The following is an 18,395-nucleotide window of genomic DNA, read 5'->3' on the forward strand; positions in this document are numbered from 1 at the left end:
CTTTTGAAGTGTGGTGCTCAGAACTGGACACAGTATTCCAGGTGAGGTCTAACCAAAACAGAATACAAAGGCACCATGACTTCCCCCGATCTCGGCACTATACTCCTTTTGATGCAGCCCAAAACCCCGTTGGCTTTTTAAGCTGTTCCATCACACTGTTGGCTCATGTTCAACTTGTTGTCCATGAAGACTCCAAGATCTTTCTCACATGGACTGTTGTCGAGACAGGAATCTTCCATCCTGTTTCTATGCATTTCATTTTCTTCTGTCTTAGTAAAGTATCCTACACTTCTGGTTGAAATTCATTTTGTTAGTTTTGGCCCAGCTCTCTAATCTGTTGAAGTCATTTTGAATTCTGCCCTCTGGAATATTAGCTATTGTCATCTGCAAACTTGATAGGTATGCCCTCGAAACCTTCATCCATCATTAATAAAGATGTTGAACAGAACTTGGCCCACAACCTAACCCTGCGGCACTCCACTAGTCACTTCTTTCCAGGAAGAAGAGGAACCATTGGTGAGCAAGCTTTGTGTCCGATCGCTTAAACAATTACAGATCCACCTAATAGTAGTATTGCCTAGGCCACATTTGAGTAGTTTGTTTGTAAGAAGGTAATGGGGGACTTTGTCGAAGGCCTTACTGAAATCATGATATGCTGTACCCACAGCATTCCCTGCATGTACCCTGCATTGTAACTCTTACCAAAAAAGAGAGATAAGATTAGTCTGGCATGACCTGTTTTTGAGAAATCCATGTTGACTTTTAGTAATCACAGCATTCCTTTCTAAGTAAGCACCTCCCTAATGATCTGCCCCAGAATCTTTCCTGGTATTGATGTCAGGTTGACTGGATGGTAATTGTTTGAGTCCTCTTTTTTTCTCTTCTAGAAGATAGGGGCAACATTTGCCCTCATCCAGTCTACTGGGACTTCTCCTGTTCTCTAAGAATTCTCAAAGATAATTGCCAGTGGTTCTGAAATGACTTCTACTAGTTCCTTCAATACTCTTGGATGTAGTTCATCTGGCCCTGGAGACTTGAATTCATTTAGAGTAGCCAGGTATTCCTGGACTACTTCTATATTTATTTTGGGTTGCATTTCCCCAGTTATCTTGTCCGCTCTGTATTGCTCAGGTTGAACCCTAATCTCCTTTTGGGAGAAGACTGAGGTAAAGAAAAGTTGAGCAGCTCTGCCTTTTCCCTATCCCGTTAGCTTTTCACCACCTTCTCCTTGCAGATGCACTACCATTTTCTTTTTCTTCGTTTTACTACTGACATAACCAAAGACCCCATTTTTATTGGTTTTAATCTCTCTAGCAAGCCTGAGTTCAATTTGTGTCTTAGCCTTACAAGCTCTTTCCCTACACATGTTGGTTTTTAATTTGAATTCCTCTTTGAGGATTTCCCCCCCCCCCTTTTTCCATTTCTTGTGCATGTCTCTTTTTAAAAAAATCTTAGCGTGTCAACTGAGTAACCTGCTTTGTCTTTGTCCCATTCCATCTTCAACTCCCTTGGAACCAAAATTGACATCTGTGGACAGTGGCCTTGACTATTTAGTGATTATATGTATAGGATCATCTACAATAGGGCCTTCATTGCAGGCATTGGGTAGGAAAACACTGATGCTGTGCTTTTATTTATGCTCTCAGTGCGATTTACGCATGTCAATCCTGAAACCATCTCGTAGAACTTTATTATTACCATATAATAATCAGCAAGGCCTGTAGCCAAAAGGCAGCTTTCCAAGAGCTACCTATAACAGTTATGAATAAAGCAAAGTCTAAGCTTCCTTACTGCAGTTTCAGAACTTGCTGTGTCTGCCTTTGTTTTATAAGCATGGTTTTAGAAATGGCCTTGTACTCCTTTGCTGCTCCCATCTTGACTTGGGTCTTGACTTGACTTCCTATTTAACTTGTACAATTGTTCCTGCTCCCATGTCAAGTAATTCTCACACCATTTCTGTTCACGGTTTTCTTTTTCTCTCAGCATATGATCCCTTGAAATCCTTGAGACCTTGCAAGTTACTTGAAGCTGAATCATTCTGTTTTGCTTCTTTTCATGATCCTGTTAATCATAATACTTCATCAAAACCTTTCTAATTTCACACAGAGCCTATTGGCAGTACTATATTTTGTTAAACTGAGAGGAGGAAAGAAAGGGAGATAGTGTAATCTGCCAACCAAGTGTGAAGAGCGGACATTTCACATGTCTTCCTTGCCCACCACTTTATTGCTAAGAGTTTGTGGCCAGAGATATTTCAGTGTTATATTACCAGACAGTTCCCTCCTCGCTAAACCTCTGATGGAAGTCATGCCTGTAAAGTGAAGTGACTTCTCTGAATCTTCTCTTTTGGGGCTGACGGAATGGAAGAAACTCATCCATAAGAGCAGAAATGTAAAATTAATGCTGGTGGGAGGGCTCCACAGTTGACTCTGATGAGAAAAGGCAGTTTGGGCCTCTTTCATTAAGACAGTTAACACGGACATAGAATCATGCAGGTGGCTTCTCTTGGGATATTCAAGGGACCAAGAATGGCTGGCTGAAGGTGATCCTCACTTGTGTGTGTGTGTTTTTTTTAAGGCAGACGTATAGAAAACCCTTGTTTTGGACTGCAGCTACCAGAAACCCCAGTCAGTATGGTCTATGAGAAGGTATTGTGGAAGATGAAGTCAAAAACTGGCTGGTTCTTGGAAAAGGCACATTGGATTAAACTGATTTTTGGGCACACTTAACAAGGCTCTTCTTATGTCCTTTGATCCTGAGTACCTTGCTGGAGATAATCTAGGCCAGGGATAAACAATAGAGCATCCCCAATCAGCTCTGCCAGCTAGGGCTGATGGGAAATTAATGCCAACAATATATATAGAGGACCTTCATTCTTCACCCCTAAGTAGGCCAGAGAAAACACAGACTACTGCTCATATTCACATTTTGCCTTAATTCTCTACCCTCTCCTGGTTCTGTTTTAAAATGGTAAATGATAACAGGGCACTTAGATGCCAAAAAGTGGCCCCAGAGACGTCTGAGTTATTTCCTAATTAAACAGGCGCTTCAGTGGAGAAAGGGGAGAGCCAGGGATATCACAACCAAAATACTCAGGAAATTTATTTCATGGTCCAGGCCTACAGCAGTTTGGCCAGACAATCACAACACCTCCATAGAGAACATGCTGTCCACAGCCAACAGTAATGGCCAAGATAATGTATTTGGGCTCTGAGTGCTTAAAATATGTTACGTAAGTGCTAAACCAATATTTATTTTATGCTAGTAGGATAAAAGGCATTCCTCCAAAGTCTCACTTTTATGAAATATATGGCAAAAGAAGTAACCACAGCTACAATCATTAAATACAGCAGCATTTAAAATCCAAGTGTGCAAGGGCTAATGAGATTAAGTCTCCTCTGTGTGGCATTTTCCAGAAATCAAAGACTTACTAGTCTTTAAAAATGTGATACCATGTAGCTGAACTTTAATAGGTCATACATACACTAAGGAACAACAAGCAATTTTATTTAAAAGGTAAATAAGGGGGACACATAGACTACTGGGGATATTGAATGTTAGCTCTTGAAGAAAAATATAGCCACATCATTAGAGTTGCTGTGATCTTTTAGCGGCATTTCATGCACATGCTGTGAGCTCTGTTCCTTCCTGGAGAGCTGAAAGTCATCATGTGGTGATTGCAAAATGACTTGTTTTTGAAGTAGTTTCCTGGAGGACAGGTCTCTAACATGTGCGTTTTGATCCACACTGGAGTCAGCACTCGACCCGATCTTTTAAAAGGTACTTTAAAAAGTGCACCAGCTATCATTCCTGAAAGTGCATTCAGCCACCTACTGCAACATCACAAGGCTGTGCTGTTTAGCTACACGTGGCTTTCATCTTTGGTTGCAATGGTCATTTTTGGTGTTCCTTTGTGACACCAAAGGGGAGGCCCCTCCAAACTTTTATTGTTTTTGTTTGGAAGAGGAAAAGGGAAGGTGCGATAGAAGACAACAGAAAGTGGAAGAGAGCCACATACAAATTTTAAAAAGCAAAAAACCCTATCTCCACTATGGAATCTTATTATTTTAAAACAAAGATATAGAATGGCCATATAAGGGGCCAGAATCTGAACAAGTCACAGGTCCAAAGAAAAAAATCAAACTCTATGACAAGCAAAGCAGAAAGGATAAGAAATTTCCTCTGTTAGAAATTCATATTTACACTAATGCACCTGAATCCAGTCCACCATGATTTCTGTGGATAGTAGCCAATGTTCATGATTTACTCCTCCTGTTTTTTTTTCTCTGCTATGTGAAAACATATCCTCCACTTTGTGGAGAATCTTTGCTCAAAGGAAAAGTGCTTTTTTCATGGTGCATTATTATGCCATCCTTGTCCTGGTGTCATCTGAAGCTCAACTAATAATTGCTTATAGACTCAAGTGCCACTATTAGAAGAGGGACTGCTTATTTTTCAAGTGCCACTAAAAAACCTCCTTCAGTTTCTTTCCTGCCTTCAAAATCCAAGGCTCTTCAAAATGCCTGCTGTTTTGATCAAAAGTCACTCAGCATGAAATGTATACACACTGTTATGGTTAGCAAGGTTTTTGTTTTTGTTTTCTTGAAAAAAAAATCTTAAAATTTAACCAACTATCACTCTGTAGCTAGAACAACATTTCAAAAACTCAAACTCTCACAGCTGATTCTAGAATGGGATCTGAGCAAAGCCATTGAAGCAAGGATATTTTTAAAAAATCTCATGGTTCCTTGAAGGTTACAAAAAAAAGTAACAGAGGAAAAATTAGCTTAATCTGCTCTTAAAGGGTGCTTTACAAAAGATGACTTAAACCTGACTGGTCACCTACTTTAAGTGGCCTTAGGAACATTTGCTTAACTGAATTGTTGGCATTTCAGATACTGGAGATTAAGCCGTGAACTACTTGTATGAATCGGTAAAGATTATTGCAAGACTTTTGCATAAGCTCTCTCAAGGGGGTGACGAAAACTCAACATCTTGTAGAGCTGGCCTGGAAGATCAAGAACCAACTGAATAACTATGGACAATGGTCATGCTGGCTGAGGGAGCTATCACCCTAAAAGTAACTTTTTCTTATTCAGTACCTTAGCCTCAAATGGTTGTGCATCTCAATGGCTTGAGATTTGTCCAACCGTTAGTGTAGATGTTTAGTCAACTAGCATCCCAGCATGGTAGTTGATTAAACATCTACACCAAAGGTTGGCAGGTGATTAAAGTACTACCAACTACCATTCCTAGCATTCCTCCAACTTTCAACTCTAAAATGTCACAGGAACAAGTTTTCCAAGTGTAGGTACCTCACAATGATAGGCAGCTCCTCTATTTGTGCCCTGGCTGCATAAAAAGTTCTTCAACTGTTTTTCCTTGAATACATGAGCTGTCGATCACCATTCTTGCAATTCTACATCATTTATTCTGTTGTTCATCTAGCAGTTTATGGTATAGCAAATGACAATATGCAAAGACAAAGAATTCTACAATACACTGCACCAGAGCCTCATGGAATCGTATCCAACAGGTCTTCCAAAGTATTGCGATTCTACCATGTTTTTGAGCAAATAATTAAAACCATAAGGCCTAGAAACGTTGCTTTCAAAATATAAACCCAGAGTGTTGGGATTGCTGTTTTCCGAAGACTTCTGTATTCAAGCAAAATCAAAGCATCAATGCACACAGTAGCTTTACTGGCAAATCTTTAGGATGAGAGAAAAAAATCATTGCACAAAGAGCTCCTGTGCCAGTTTGATATTCGACCCACCATTCTTTTGATGCATTCACTGCATATGCTGCTCTAGAGGCTCTCCTATCCATAACCACAGCATACTCTGTCTTTGAAGACTTGGAGCTGAATGCTTCTTCCCGATAAGCCACAGCTTTCCTGGAAATATGAAATCTAGGCACCTTATCTCAAAAACCAGAAAGGAGGGGAAAAGGTCATTCTCTGCTAAGTGGCAAGACTCTCACCTTGAAAGAATTCCCTTTGATTGGCACAGAACACCCAAGGTTGTGGAACTTTTAATCAGACGCTTGCATAATTACCAAATCATTATTAATTATATCAGAGGGCTCCAAGGAAAGGCAAAGCAAACAAAGGGCCTGATGGAGTCTCTTCTGTTGTTGGACAGAATTAGTAATTACAAGCCATAAGAGCACTCAAGAATGAGGGAGCAGTGCTGTGGTTGGAGTGGCAAGATCTGAGTGTGACTGGCATGCATAAGCGGTAGAAGGAGGGCAATCCAACTTAAAGAAATTAGAGAGAAAGTTCACCTTAGCCTGTGCCTCCAAGAGCACAAAGAATAAGACATTTGCAAGAGAGGGGCTGTTTATGCCCTAGAGACATGGGTTTGTTCTCCATCTGGTACTGTATCATATTCTGGGCTTCCTTCCAAAATGCTGTCCTTCAGGACCAGGAGCCAGCCTTACATGAGGCAACTACCACAGTTCAAAAATGTTGGGGGAGGGGGGCTCCCAACTACTCCCCTTTTTAAGGGAATAGAACTATGTGTGCCCAATGGCCAGTCTTGTATCCCTTGAAAAAACTTGCAGTCTCAAGAGTGGTGGTGGAGAATACTGGCCTGCTACCAGAGTTGACTTAAAGTTCAATTCCCAGTCCAGTTCTCCATTGTATATGGATTGTAGGAGAGAGCACTTCCTTATCTTTTGCCTGAAGCAGCACACTAAGCTATCCTCCAAGAACTGCTACTAAGGGAACATTTGAGACTTTTCTTCTTCCTTAAAGCTCCACCGCAGGCAGGGCCTCCACATTTCTCTGATTAATGCAAGAGCTCCAACTGTACAGGGTGGGTCCAGGGGCCAATTTCTAACTGTTCTTTTAAATCTAATTTAAATGTCAGATTGGGGATTTAACTTGATTTCATCTCCTAGAGACTTCTAGAAGGCAATAATCACCGTCCCATGCCTCCCCCCCCCCCCCAAAAGCACAGGAAGAGGATAATAAAAATGCCCTTGAGAAGCCACTTGATCCCTATTCTTGGCTCAAAGACAAAGATTATTTTCCACCTCCACTCACGTTTACATTCACATCGCAGTTCAACGAGAGTAGCAAACTTAATTGCATGGAAGGGATTACTTGCCCCAGGCAAGTGCTCACTCTAATTATATTTTAAAGTACATATATTTAATGTGCTCAAGGATATTTTGAATTGTGCTTTCAGTATTTAATGCCTTCACTTTTGTTAATTCAAAGTCCAACTTTCCCTAAACAATATATGAAGTGGCTGCAGACATGATGGTCCTATGCAGGAAACAAGGTACCTGAAGCATGTTTTAAGAGACCAGGATTTCCTTGGCTATAATGGTTTGGTTTAATCATGAAACCAGCATTTTATTTTAACCAAGCAGGGTTTCCTGACCTCAGGTGCTGCGTACAAAGTGGGATGCTGCTGTCACCCAAAAGTTTCACCTGCCACCATCATGAAGTCCTAACACATGAATACTTATTATGTGAAGGTAGCACTAAAAGGTTTATATGAATCACTAAATAAATGAAATCTTACTATTATTATTTATATCCACCTTTCCCCCAGTCTGGGACACAAGACAGCTTACAACAGTTAGAACATATAAAGCTAAAATATAGAAAATATAAAGTTTAAAATACTACTAAACTATCCGTAAAATTAAAAGTATGAATACAAATGATTTACATAAGTTTAATGTAAACAATAAAGACACCGAAATAGTACAGGATTTTCCATTCCTTGGCCCAGTCAAGAAAGAGAAAAAGACTAGGGCTTGGAAGGGCAGCTTTGAGGGAACTGAACAAGACCCTGAAATGTAAAGGTATACCATTAAGTACTAAAGTTTGGATGGTCTATGCCATTATATTTCCCATTTCTATGTATGGCTAAGAAAGCCAAAAAGTGAAGAAAACTGATTGGGAGGGAAAGCAGCTCATTTGAAATGTGGTGCTGGAAAGAGTTCTATGGATAAAGTGGACTGCTAAAAGGATAAATAAATGGGTTCTAGAGCAAATTGACCTTGAACTCCATAGAAGACTGAGACAATATCAATCAAGGAAGTCACATCCCTGAGCCTTCAAAATCTGAGCAGGATGATAGGATGGCTTGGAAGTCTCTCATTCATGGGGTTGCCATAAGTCAAAGAGATCTTGTGGGGAGTCAACAACAACGAATAAAACTAGTTAGAAGTGAAGTCATTATAGAGAAAAAATAATACTTTGGGTAGATGGTAGAGCACAGTTCTGCAAAGTCTAGTCCCCTCAAGCAGGCAGTCTTCAAAGGACTGCCAAAATAAAAGTATTGACCTGCCTGCAGAAAGACAGCAGAAGGGTGCCACTCTCTCTGAAAAGACTGGTTCCTTAAAGCACATTCAACAACTTGTTTAGATTGGGAGCTACCTCTTTTCCAAAGAAAAAAATTACTAGTGATCTCAAGGAGTGTAGAAAAGGGGGGATTTCCTTTCTTCTCTTGTTATTGTTAATTGTGTGAGATGTTTGTGCCGTAGAGGTATAGCTACAGAGATAGGAAGATCACAGCACAGACTCCAAATCAAGAGTTCTGCCCACTTCCATGAAATTTTCCTTATGTTCCAAAATATCTACCATTGTAGTAACTTAAAACATCAGATTAGATGTTAAAACACTGTCAGACATTCAAAGAAAAGGACAAGACAATTTACCCTGAGAATGCAAACACAGTAAATAAATATAAGAGTATCAGATAGAAACGATTTTCAATGTCTCACTCTCTCCAATACTAGAAATTTGGGGATTAAAGGGGCATTTCATTGGAGGAGAAGAATCCTTACTAGAAGGGGAGGGGTTGTCTTATTCCCCAGCTACACTCCTTGTGGGCGGCCAGGTGAAACAGACAATCAGTTACAAGCCCTGAAGCCCCTTCTTTGACAAAATAGAGGCTGGACTCTTTAAGACTCCCGATTGCTTACAAAAGTGTACAGACACTGTACAGAGCCAAGACTGTGGATTTAATGTGGATGAAGACAGAATATGACAGCAGCATCTCCCAGTCTATATAGCTGTTGGGGCAACAACAACTTACCATAGCTAACATTGCTTCAAATTAACACTGAAGACAGCCCCCACAAACCAAGAATGCCTCAAGTCTAAATCATATATTCCCTTTAAAAAGTACAATTACAACTAGGAAAACAGTCTAGTACATCCCTCAAAATGCATTTGTAGCATTCCAATATCCTTGTCTTTTGACAGCTCTGCTACAAGTTAGATTTGTTTGAATCTCCATTTGCTTGAGAGAAAATTTAAAACAATGCTTTATTTAAAAGAAGCATTTGATGATTGAGTTGTACAGGATATGGATTTTTTTTAAAAAAGAGGGATGTGTGATGTATTTTATCTATATTGTTATGATATAGAAATGATTCTATACTGTGTTACATTCTAGATTCCTGTTAATGTTTGTGTCTCCCCAGGTTTTTACTTACCATTTATCTTGTTTTAATCTCATTGTATACTACTTTACAAGGCAGGAGACACATGGAATATAAAATTAACAAACAAGCAAGAGCATAACATTTAAGAACAACAGCAAACTGAAATACCAAAATGCCAAAAACAGTCAGGTATTGAAACAAAGTGTGAGTTTTAATGACAACTTCAAAAACAGCTTACAGCAGTAACATATCATCTTGTAAGACAACAAAACTTTGCCATTTCCCCTAAGAAATGAGTAGCAGGAGCAAATGCAGAGAAATCTCAAACAGGGTACTAGTGCTATATATGTTCTCCTTGCTGTAGTTCAACCCTTACCAACTTGGGGGTGTTGGGTTACAACTCTGGAGGATGCAAAGCTGGGTTGCTATAGATATCTGTTTTCACATAATTTACAAATAACAAATGAGTTCACAAAGGCCTCAAACAGAGACTGGCAACTGTGGCAACTTTCCAGGTCAAACTGTGGTTTACCACAAGCTACAGTAGAGTCTCACTTATCCAAGCCTCGCTTATCCAAGCCATTTTTGTAGTCAATGTTTTCAATATATCGTGATATTTTAGTGCTAAATTCGTAAATACAGTAATTACAACATAACATTACTGCGTATTGAACTACTTTTTCTGACAAATTTGTTGTATAACGTGATGTTTTGGAGCTTAATTTGTAAAATCATAACCTAATTTGATGTTTAATAGGCTTTTCCTTCATCCCTCCTTATTATCCAACATATTCACTTATCCAACGTTCTGCCGGCCTGTTTGTGTTGGATAAGTGAGACTCTACTGTATTACTTTTCTTTGGGGAAGAAACTAGATTCCATTTCTAGTTTCTATAGAAGAGGGCATATGAGATACATGGTGCTTGCTACTGTCAGAGCTCCTAGGAAACCATATGTACCAGTTCAATTCATCTTGTCCGTAACTTGGACCCAAATCATGTAGAGCTTTAAAGGTCCAAACCAACACTTTGTACTTCAACCAGAAACTTATTGCCAGCCAGTGGGGTGACTTTAGTTTGGGTGTAACATGCTTACTCCTAGGTGACCCTGTAACCAATCTAGCTGCCGTGTTTTGAACTAATTTGAGTTTCTGAACTTGGTACAGTGATAGTCCAATGTAAAGTGCATTGCAGAAGTCCAACCTTGAGGTTATCAGCACGTGCACTACCATATTTCAGTTTTCTGATTCTATGAATGGTTGCATTAGTCAAAGCTACTAATAAGCTCTCCTGATCTTATAGGGTTAGTATGGGAGTTAGCTTTACTACTACTCAATTCTCCTGGAAATTCCAAACTCCTACATTATATTTTCATCATCTATCTCATGAAAGGCAGCATTAAGATTCTCTGGTGTGAATGTAAGATATTGATTAATTGAACTTCTATTTTCATAATATTGATCTATTAGCTAGACCCATAACAGGACAAAAACCTACGTCAGCTGTCTTAGCTTCCACCATCATTTGGATCATTAAATGCACAAAGACTTTTAAGGTTTCTAAGCAAAGGCTGGATGGATGGCCATCTGTCGGGGGTGCTTTGAATGAGATTTTCCTGCTTCTTGCAGGGGGTTGGACTGGATGGCCCGTGAGGTCTCTTCCAACTCTACGATAAATAAATAAATAAGACTGGGGGAGGGGCAAGTTGAATGTGAAAGACAAAGGCCACTCCACCTGTTTTTTCCCCTTCGGTGTAGCCAAACCATACCTGTTGAAGACATCATCTGAGACTTTCTGCAGGTACTGAAGTGCATCTGCTATTTGATGAATAGCTTCTTCCCTCCGAAGGCCAGGCTGGATGAGAGGAACTGAGTATGTCTGTCCTTCCAGGAAATATTTCTGGCTTACAGTAGCCATTTTGTCCTGGAAAAAAACCACACACACAAGATACAGCTAGTTAAACGTTTATTTAGGGCTATGTCAATACCTTGATTCCAAGAACCTGATTTTCTTGGCCATCCCTGAATGAACTGCTTAAACTCTCAATTGTTAAATGGGAGTACAATGACAAAACATAGGGCTATGCAGAGATCTGTTACAAACAGCTGTTCCAATCTAATGGTGCTAGGAGTTGTCCCTAAGATCACCTTGGAGGGCTTTCTCAGATTGTATCAGGCTAATTATTCAATTTTTTGAATGAGCACTTTAAAATATTTCAGAATCACACTCATGATTTTACTTAGGAACAGAACTGATTTTGTTCAACTCTACACTCTTTGCATCAATACTGCTAATCATTACCAATAACATGGCAGTGATTATGACAATCCAGGCAACCTTTCTTTTCCTATTGGGTGTCTAGCAGCACTATCAAGAACTCCAAGCATTTGCTTGACTTTATATATGGGGGGGGGGGGGGGGAGAGGGGAGGAGCACTAAACCTGGGAGTAGAAGAATCTGGGTCTCCAAAGTCTCAGTCCAACATTCAAATTACAGTTGACCTCCATATTGGCAGGTCTGATTATTCATGGGTTTGATTTAAATGTTCTCTCTAGGTCCTCCAGCATGACCCTAACTGGTCAGCTTCCAGAACTAGAGATTCCTAGAGAGGTGCTCTTTCAGATAAATAAAAGCAATGTTGTTATCTATGGCTTTTCACTTTCACAGGGACCCTGTGTCCCTAACCCCAGCGAATGTGGAGAGTTGACTGCACTGCTGGTTCTCTGATGGATCACTGCCTTCGTGTCATAAATGATACAAAGTGATAAAGAGAACATCCGAAAGTGGGATCATAGGCCTTGGCAGCTATATCATCAAAGTAAGTCAGGAGTGTAGAGCAGTATCAATTTAAAACGACAGACTAGAGCTCAGCAGTGCCAAGAAGAAATGAGAGACACCAATGAAGTTACAGGGACCCAAAACTAATATGAAATGTCATCAAGAGAGACTTTTATTTCTCCTTGTGACAGAAGTGGGCCAACGGGATGGTGAGAGGTAGACTTTTTGAGCAAACGACACCATGTTTCCACATGAACAAGAGAATGGGAGGGCAGGCATGATCCAGTTAGGGACGGCAGAAGGCCTTGAACATTTTCTTCAAACAATAGGAATAAATCCATAAAGACTCTAGAAGAATTATCCTTTGGTCTTGTTAACTGGGAGAATTGTGAGAATTGCAATAAAAAACCTAAAGCAATATTTCCCTAATCTTTTCAAATCTATGAACAGTGCGTGTCCCAGGTTTAGGAAAAAATGCATTAGGAGTTCATGAAAGTGGCTAAAACTGTAACAGTGTTATCCAAATGTTTGTCTAAATATGCATAGAGTGTTGTAGTTAGATAAATCCTGTTGACTTATCCCGGGCAAGTGTTTGACAACACCTGAGAGTAAGAAGCAAAAATGTCAGCTCTGAATGAAGCCTAAATGCTAATTCTGAAACTGGGCATACGACAGCCAGACTGGAACTGTCAGTTACAATAAAGAAACCATTACACACCTTGGCAGCAATTTTCAGTCAGTTCTGCCAGCTTACATTTAAGACAGAAGAATTCAAAAATTCCGACAGACCATTAATGAACATTATATTGGTTCTCATTGGCACATTCCTATGGCTTGCAGTTTCTGAGGGCAGATGCTAAGGTAACTGTAGGTCAAAAGGTCCCAACAGAAACTGCAGACAGAGAAGGGCTTTCTGTTGGCCAGCAGATTTAGCAGCTAACAGAGAATGTAGGAAAAGGCAAAAGATGTGTAAGAGAAGCTATGAGAGTAAATGGGGGGGGGGGGGGAGAGGAGGACTTATTGGGTAGCTCTCTACGGCAGGTTCTGGGAGAAGGCAATTGGCCAAAAGAAGACCCTAGTAACCATCAGGGGTAGGTTTCTGGCTAGACCACGGTTACCTGAATGTATGGTTATGACCAAATGTCAATAAATAACATTACATCCAGTCCCATCATAACACAGGCTTGTGATGGAAGATCTAAAGATTCCTAGAAAGGTATCCACTATAGGAATGTACTGGGATCTCCAATGCACCTCTATGGTTAGTTCCAGGGGAAGTATATCATAAGATCACCTGGAGTACCTAGCAAATCCCTGCAGATACCATCTTTCTCTCAGTGAGCAAATCTGCAGATATGGATTCCAGAGTTATGGAGTTCTTGCTGTATGTAACTATGCATGAGTACAAAATGGAATACAAACTACAGTAGAGTCTCACTTATCCAACATAAACGGGCTGACAGAACGTTGGATAAGCGAAAATGTTGGATAATAAGGAGGGATAAGGAAAAGCCTATTAAATGTCAAATTAAGTTATGATTTTACAAATTAAGCACCAAAATCATGTTTTACAACAAATCAACAGAAAAAGCAGTTCAATGCATGGTAACGTTATGTAGTAATTACTGTATTCATGAATTTAGCACCAAAACATCACAATGTATTGAAAACATTGACTACAAAAACTTTGACTACTAACAAATTGACTGCAAATAAAGATAGAACTGCATAAAATGAACTTACAATAACAAAATTGTGGGAAATTACATCCGTAAAAAGTTCAGTCCTTGCTGCCTAGAAAAACAGCTATGGATCGGGGCGGGAGGCAGACTGCGTTGGATAATCCAAAACATTGGATAAGCAAATGTTGGATAAGTGAGACTCTACTGTACTCCCAAATCAACACACTGAAAGGCACAGAACTGGATGTGCTAGTGCTTTGATCAAATGTAGTCCACAGATCATGTTGCACCTCAGCACTGATTCACCTTGCTCTAACACACACACCACCACAGCAGGCTTGGTTTTTTCAGTTTATTGATAAAAATTAGCAAAACTTAATAAAAAGCAGTAAAGAAAGCAATATTCCAATTGCAAAGGCAATCTACAGAACATAGTTCAAAGTCTTCGTAGATAATAGTTCAAAGTTCCAAAAATAGCAAAGCAATTCTGAAGAAACAAGGTAGCATGAGCTTCAAAAGTATAATCCAAACACAGATTCTAGGCATGAAACGAAGCAAGGTATATTTCCATGAACTGAGACAAGGCAAGAGTTAAGTCCCCAAAATCAATGTTGCTCTGTCTGAAATCTTCCCCAATTTCATCCTTTTTTAACCATTCTTGCAAGCTAGAAACACATTCCTCTGTGCTCTGGCTCCCACGAGCTTGCCTGCAATTCTCACGGATGCCTGGGTCCCAGCCTCAACTTTAATCTAGAAGGCCTATCAAAAGAATCATAGAATCATAGAATAGTAGAGTTGGAAGAGACCTCAAGGGCCATCTAGTCCAACCCCCCGCTAAGAAGCAGGAAATCGCATTCAAAGCACCCCCGACAGATGGCCATCCAGCCTCTGCTTAAAAGCCTCCAAAGAAGGAGCCTCCACCACGGCCCGGGGGAGAGAGTTCCACTGCCGAACAGCCCTCACAGTGAGGAAGTTCTTCCTGATGTTCAGGTGGAATCTCCTTTCCTGTAGTTTGAAGCCATTGTTCCGTGTCCTAGTCTGCAGGGCAGCAGAAAATAAGCTTGCTCCCTCCTCCCTATGACTTCCCCTCACATATTTGTACATGGCTATCATGTCTCCTCTCAGCCTTCTCTTCTGCAGGCTAAACATGCCCAGCTCTTTAAGCCTCTCCTCATAGGGCTTGTTCTCCAGACCCTTAATCATTTTAGTTGCCCTCCTCTGGACGCTTTCCAGCTTGTCAGCATCTCCCTTCATCTGCGGTGCCCAAAACTGGACACAGTATTCCAGGTGTGGTCTGACCAAGGCAGAATAGAGGGGGAGCATGACTTCCCTGGATCTAGACGTTATTCCCCTATTGATGCAGGCCAAAATCCCATTGGCTTTTTTAGCTGCCGCATCACATTGTAGGCTCATGTTTAACTTGTTGTCCACGAGGACTCCAAGATCTTTTTCGCACACACTGCTGTCAAGCCAGGCGTCCCCCATTCTGTATCTTTGATTTCCATTTTTTCTGCCGAAGTGAAGTATCTTGCATTTGTCCCTGTTGAACTTCATTTTGTTAGTTTCGGCCCATCTCTCTAGTCTGTCAAGATCGTTTTGAATTCTGCTCCTGTCTTCTGGAGTGTTAGCTATCCCTCCGAGTTTGGTGTCATCTGCAAACTTGATGATCGTGCCTTCTAACCCTTCGTCTAAGTCATTAATAAAGATGTTGAACAGAACCGGGCCCAGGACGGAGCCCTGCGGCACTCCACTTGCCACTTCTTTCCATGATGAAGACGACGCATTGGTGAGCACCCTTTGGGTTCGTTCGCTTAGCCAATTACAGATCCACCTAACCGTAGTTTTGTCTAGCCCACATTTTACTAGTTTGTTTGCCAGAAGGTCGTGGGGGACTTTGTCGAAGGCCTTACTGAAATCTAGATATGCTACATCCACGGCATTCCCTGTATCGACCCAACTCGTAACTCTATCGAAAAAAGAGATCAGATTAGTCTGGCATGACTTGTTTTTGGTAAATCCGTGTTGACTATTAGCAATGACCGCATTTGTTTCTAAGTGTTTGCAGACCACTTCCTTAATGATCTTTTCCAGAATCTTGCCTGGTATTGATGTGAGGCTGACCGGACGGTAATTGTTTGGGTCGTTCTTTTTTCCCTTCTTGAAGATAGGGACCACATTCGCCCTCCTCCAATCTGCTGGGACTTCTCCTGTTCTCCAAGAACTCTCGAAGATGATTGCCAGTGGTTCTGAAATAACTTCCGCTAGTTCCTTCAATACTCTTGGATGTAGCTGATCTGGCCCTGGGGACTTGAATTCGTTTAGAGTGGCCAGGTGTTCCTGGACAACTTGTTTCCCTATTTGGGGTTGGATTTCCCCCAATCCTTCGTCCATTCCATGTTGCTGAGGTTGAAGATGGCTTTCTTTTTGTGAGAAGACCGAGGCAAAGAAGGCATTAAGCAGTTCTGCCTTTTCCCTATCCCCTGTCACCATCACCCCATCTACTCCTTGCAGTGGCCCTATCGCCTCCTTTTTCTTCCTTTTTCTACCAACATAAGCAAAAAAGCCTTTTTTGTTGTTTTTTATGTCCCTGGCAAGCCTGAGCTCATTTTGCGCTTTAGCCTTGCGAACCTTTTCCCTACAGGAGTTGGCTATACGTTTGAATTCTTCTTTGGTGATTTCTCCCCTTTTCCACTTCTTGTGCATGTCACTTTTGAGCTTTAGCTCAGTTAGAAGTTCTTTGGACATCCATTCTGGCTTCTTTGCACTTGTCTTATTTTTCTTCTTTGTTGGCACTGTTTGCATTTGCGCCTTGAGTATTTCACTTTTGAAAAACTCCCATCCATCCTTAACTCCCTTGTTTTTTAATATCGGCGTCCATGGAATGCCGCTCAGTAATTCCTTCATTTTTTGGAAGTCAGCTCTCTTAAAGTCCAGAATGCGTGTTTGACTTGTCTTAGTTTCAGCATTCCTTTGTATTGCAAACTGCAGGAGCACATGGTCACTTGCCCCTAAGGATCCAACCACTTCAACTGTATTGATCAGGTCTTCCACATTTGTTAAGATTAGATCAAGAGTTGCTGATCCCCTTGTTGCCTCTTCTACCTTCTGGACCATAAAATTATCTGCAAGGCAAGTGAGGAATTTGTTGGACTTTGTACTCTTGGCTGAGTTTGTTTTCCAGCAGATATCGGGATAATTGAAATCGCCCATGACTACTATATCTCTTCTTTGTGCCTGTTTGGTCAGCTGTTGACAGAAGGCTTCATCAAGTCCTTCATCCTGACTCGGAGGTCTGTAGTAGACACCCACGACAAGATCTTTTTGAGTCCCAGTTCCCTTGATTCTTATCCAGATGCTTTCAAGCTGGTTTCCCGGATTACAGTCTTGCATTTCTTCTGCAACGTAACTGTTTTTGACATATAAAGCTACTCCCCCTCCTCTCCCCTTTGTTCTATTTCTGTGAAAGAGGTTATAGCCCTCAATGGTTAAATTCCAGTGATGGGAGTCATCCCACCAGGTTTCAGTGATGCCTATGACATCGTATGTGTGGTGCTGTGCTAGGAGTTGGAGTTCGTCTTGCTTATTTCCCATGCTCTGAGCATTAGTGTAAAGACATGTAAGCCCCTGTGACCTCCCCTCGAACTGTTTATTTGGGATTATTGTGCTCTCTGTACTTGGTCCTTGCTGTGTTTGTGCAGCCCTCCGTTTAGCCTTACGGCGGTTCCCTGTGGTCGTGGGTAATATAGTGTTCGCCAGGCTGTTGTTCCCCTCCCCCAGTGGATTTAGTTTAAAGTGCGCCTGATGAGGTTTGTGAGTCTGTGTGCAAAAAGATGTTTTCCTACTTGTGTGAGATGCACCCCATCGCTTGCCAGTAGTCCATCCTCTTGGAAGAGTAGACCATGGTCAAGGAAGCCAAAATGCTCCTCTTGACACCATTTTCTGAGCCAGTTATTGACCTGTACTATTTTTCCGGCCCTTGTAGAGCCATGTCCTACAACGGGGAGGAGGGATGAAAAGATCACATGTACATTATACAGTTTTAGCTTTGTTCCCAGAGCTCGAAAATCATTTGTGATCTTTTGAAAAGTATGCCTAGCGGTGTCATTGGTACCTACATGAATCAACATAAGGTGGGGAGGGTGATGGGGCTTTAGGAGCCTGCTGAGCCTCTGAGTGATATGGTGTATTTTTGCCCCCGGGAGGCAGCATGTTTCTCGAGCCATCCCATCCGGTCTGGAAATGATGGCTTCCGTTCCTCTAAGGAGGGAGTCACCTACTACCAAGACCTGTTTCCTTTGAGGATTGACAGGGTCCCTTTTGTGCAAGACAGTGTGTATGTCCCCTGAAGAGTGTTCCTGTTGAAGTGAATCATGTAGGTGTAAAGTGTTGTCCTCCTCCTCAACATCCCCAGTGCATTCATCAATGACAATCCATTGAGATACATCCGAGAGCCCATTACTCTCCCAAGGATGTTCCTGTTGCTCCTGGTCTATGATTGGGGATGGGGCATTTGCATGATTACATA

General features: G+C 41.2%; 1 protein-coding gene across 5 annotated transcripts in view; it reads right to left on the bottom strand.

The window, feature by feature from the left end:
* The window catches only part of washc1 (WASH complex subunit 1), a 67,095-nt gene that overhangs the window by 28,931 nt on the left and 19,769 nt on the right, over positions 1-18,395 (bottom strand). For all 5 annotated transcript variants that reach the window (XM_008110429.3, XM_008110431.3, XM_008110432.3 and 2 more), the window contains one exon: positions 11,179-11,333. In XM_008110429.3, the coding sequence (XP_008108636.1) occupies positions 11,179-11,327 (149 nt within the window). In that variant the 5' untranslated portion in view covers positions 11,328-11,333. The remainder of the gene's footprint in view (positions 1-11,178; positions 11,334-18,395) is intronic.

Source organism: Anolis carolinensis, chromosome 5, assembly GCF_035594765.1.
Source record: "Anolis carolinensis isolate JA03-04 chromosome 5, rAnoCar3.1.pri, whole genome shotgun sequence".
Classification (NCBI taxonomy): domain Eukaryota; kingdom Metazoa; phylum Chordata; class Lepidosauria; order Squamata; family Dactyloidae; genus Anolis; species Anolis carolinensis.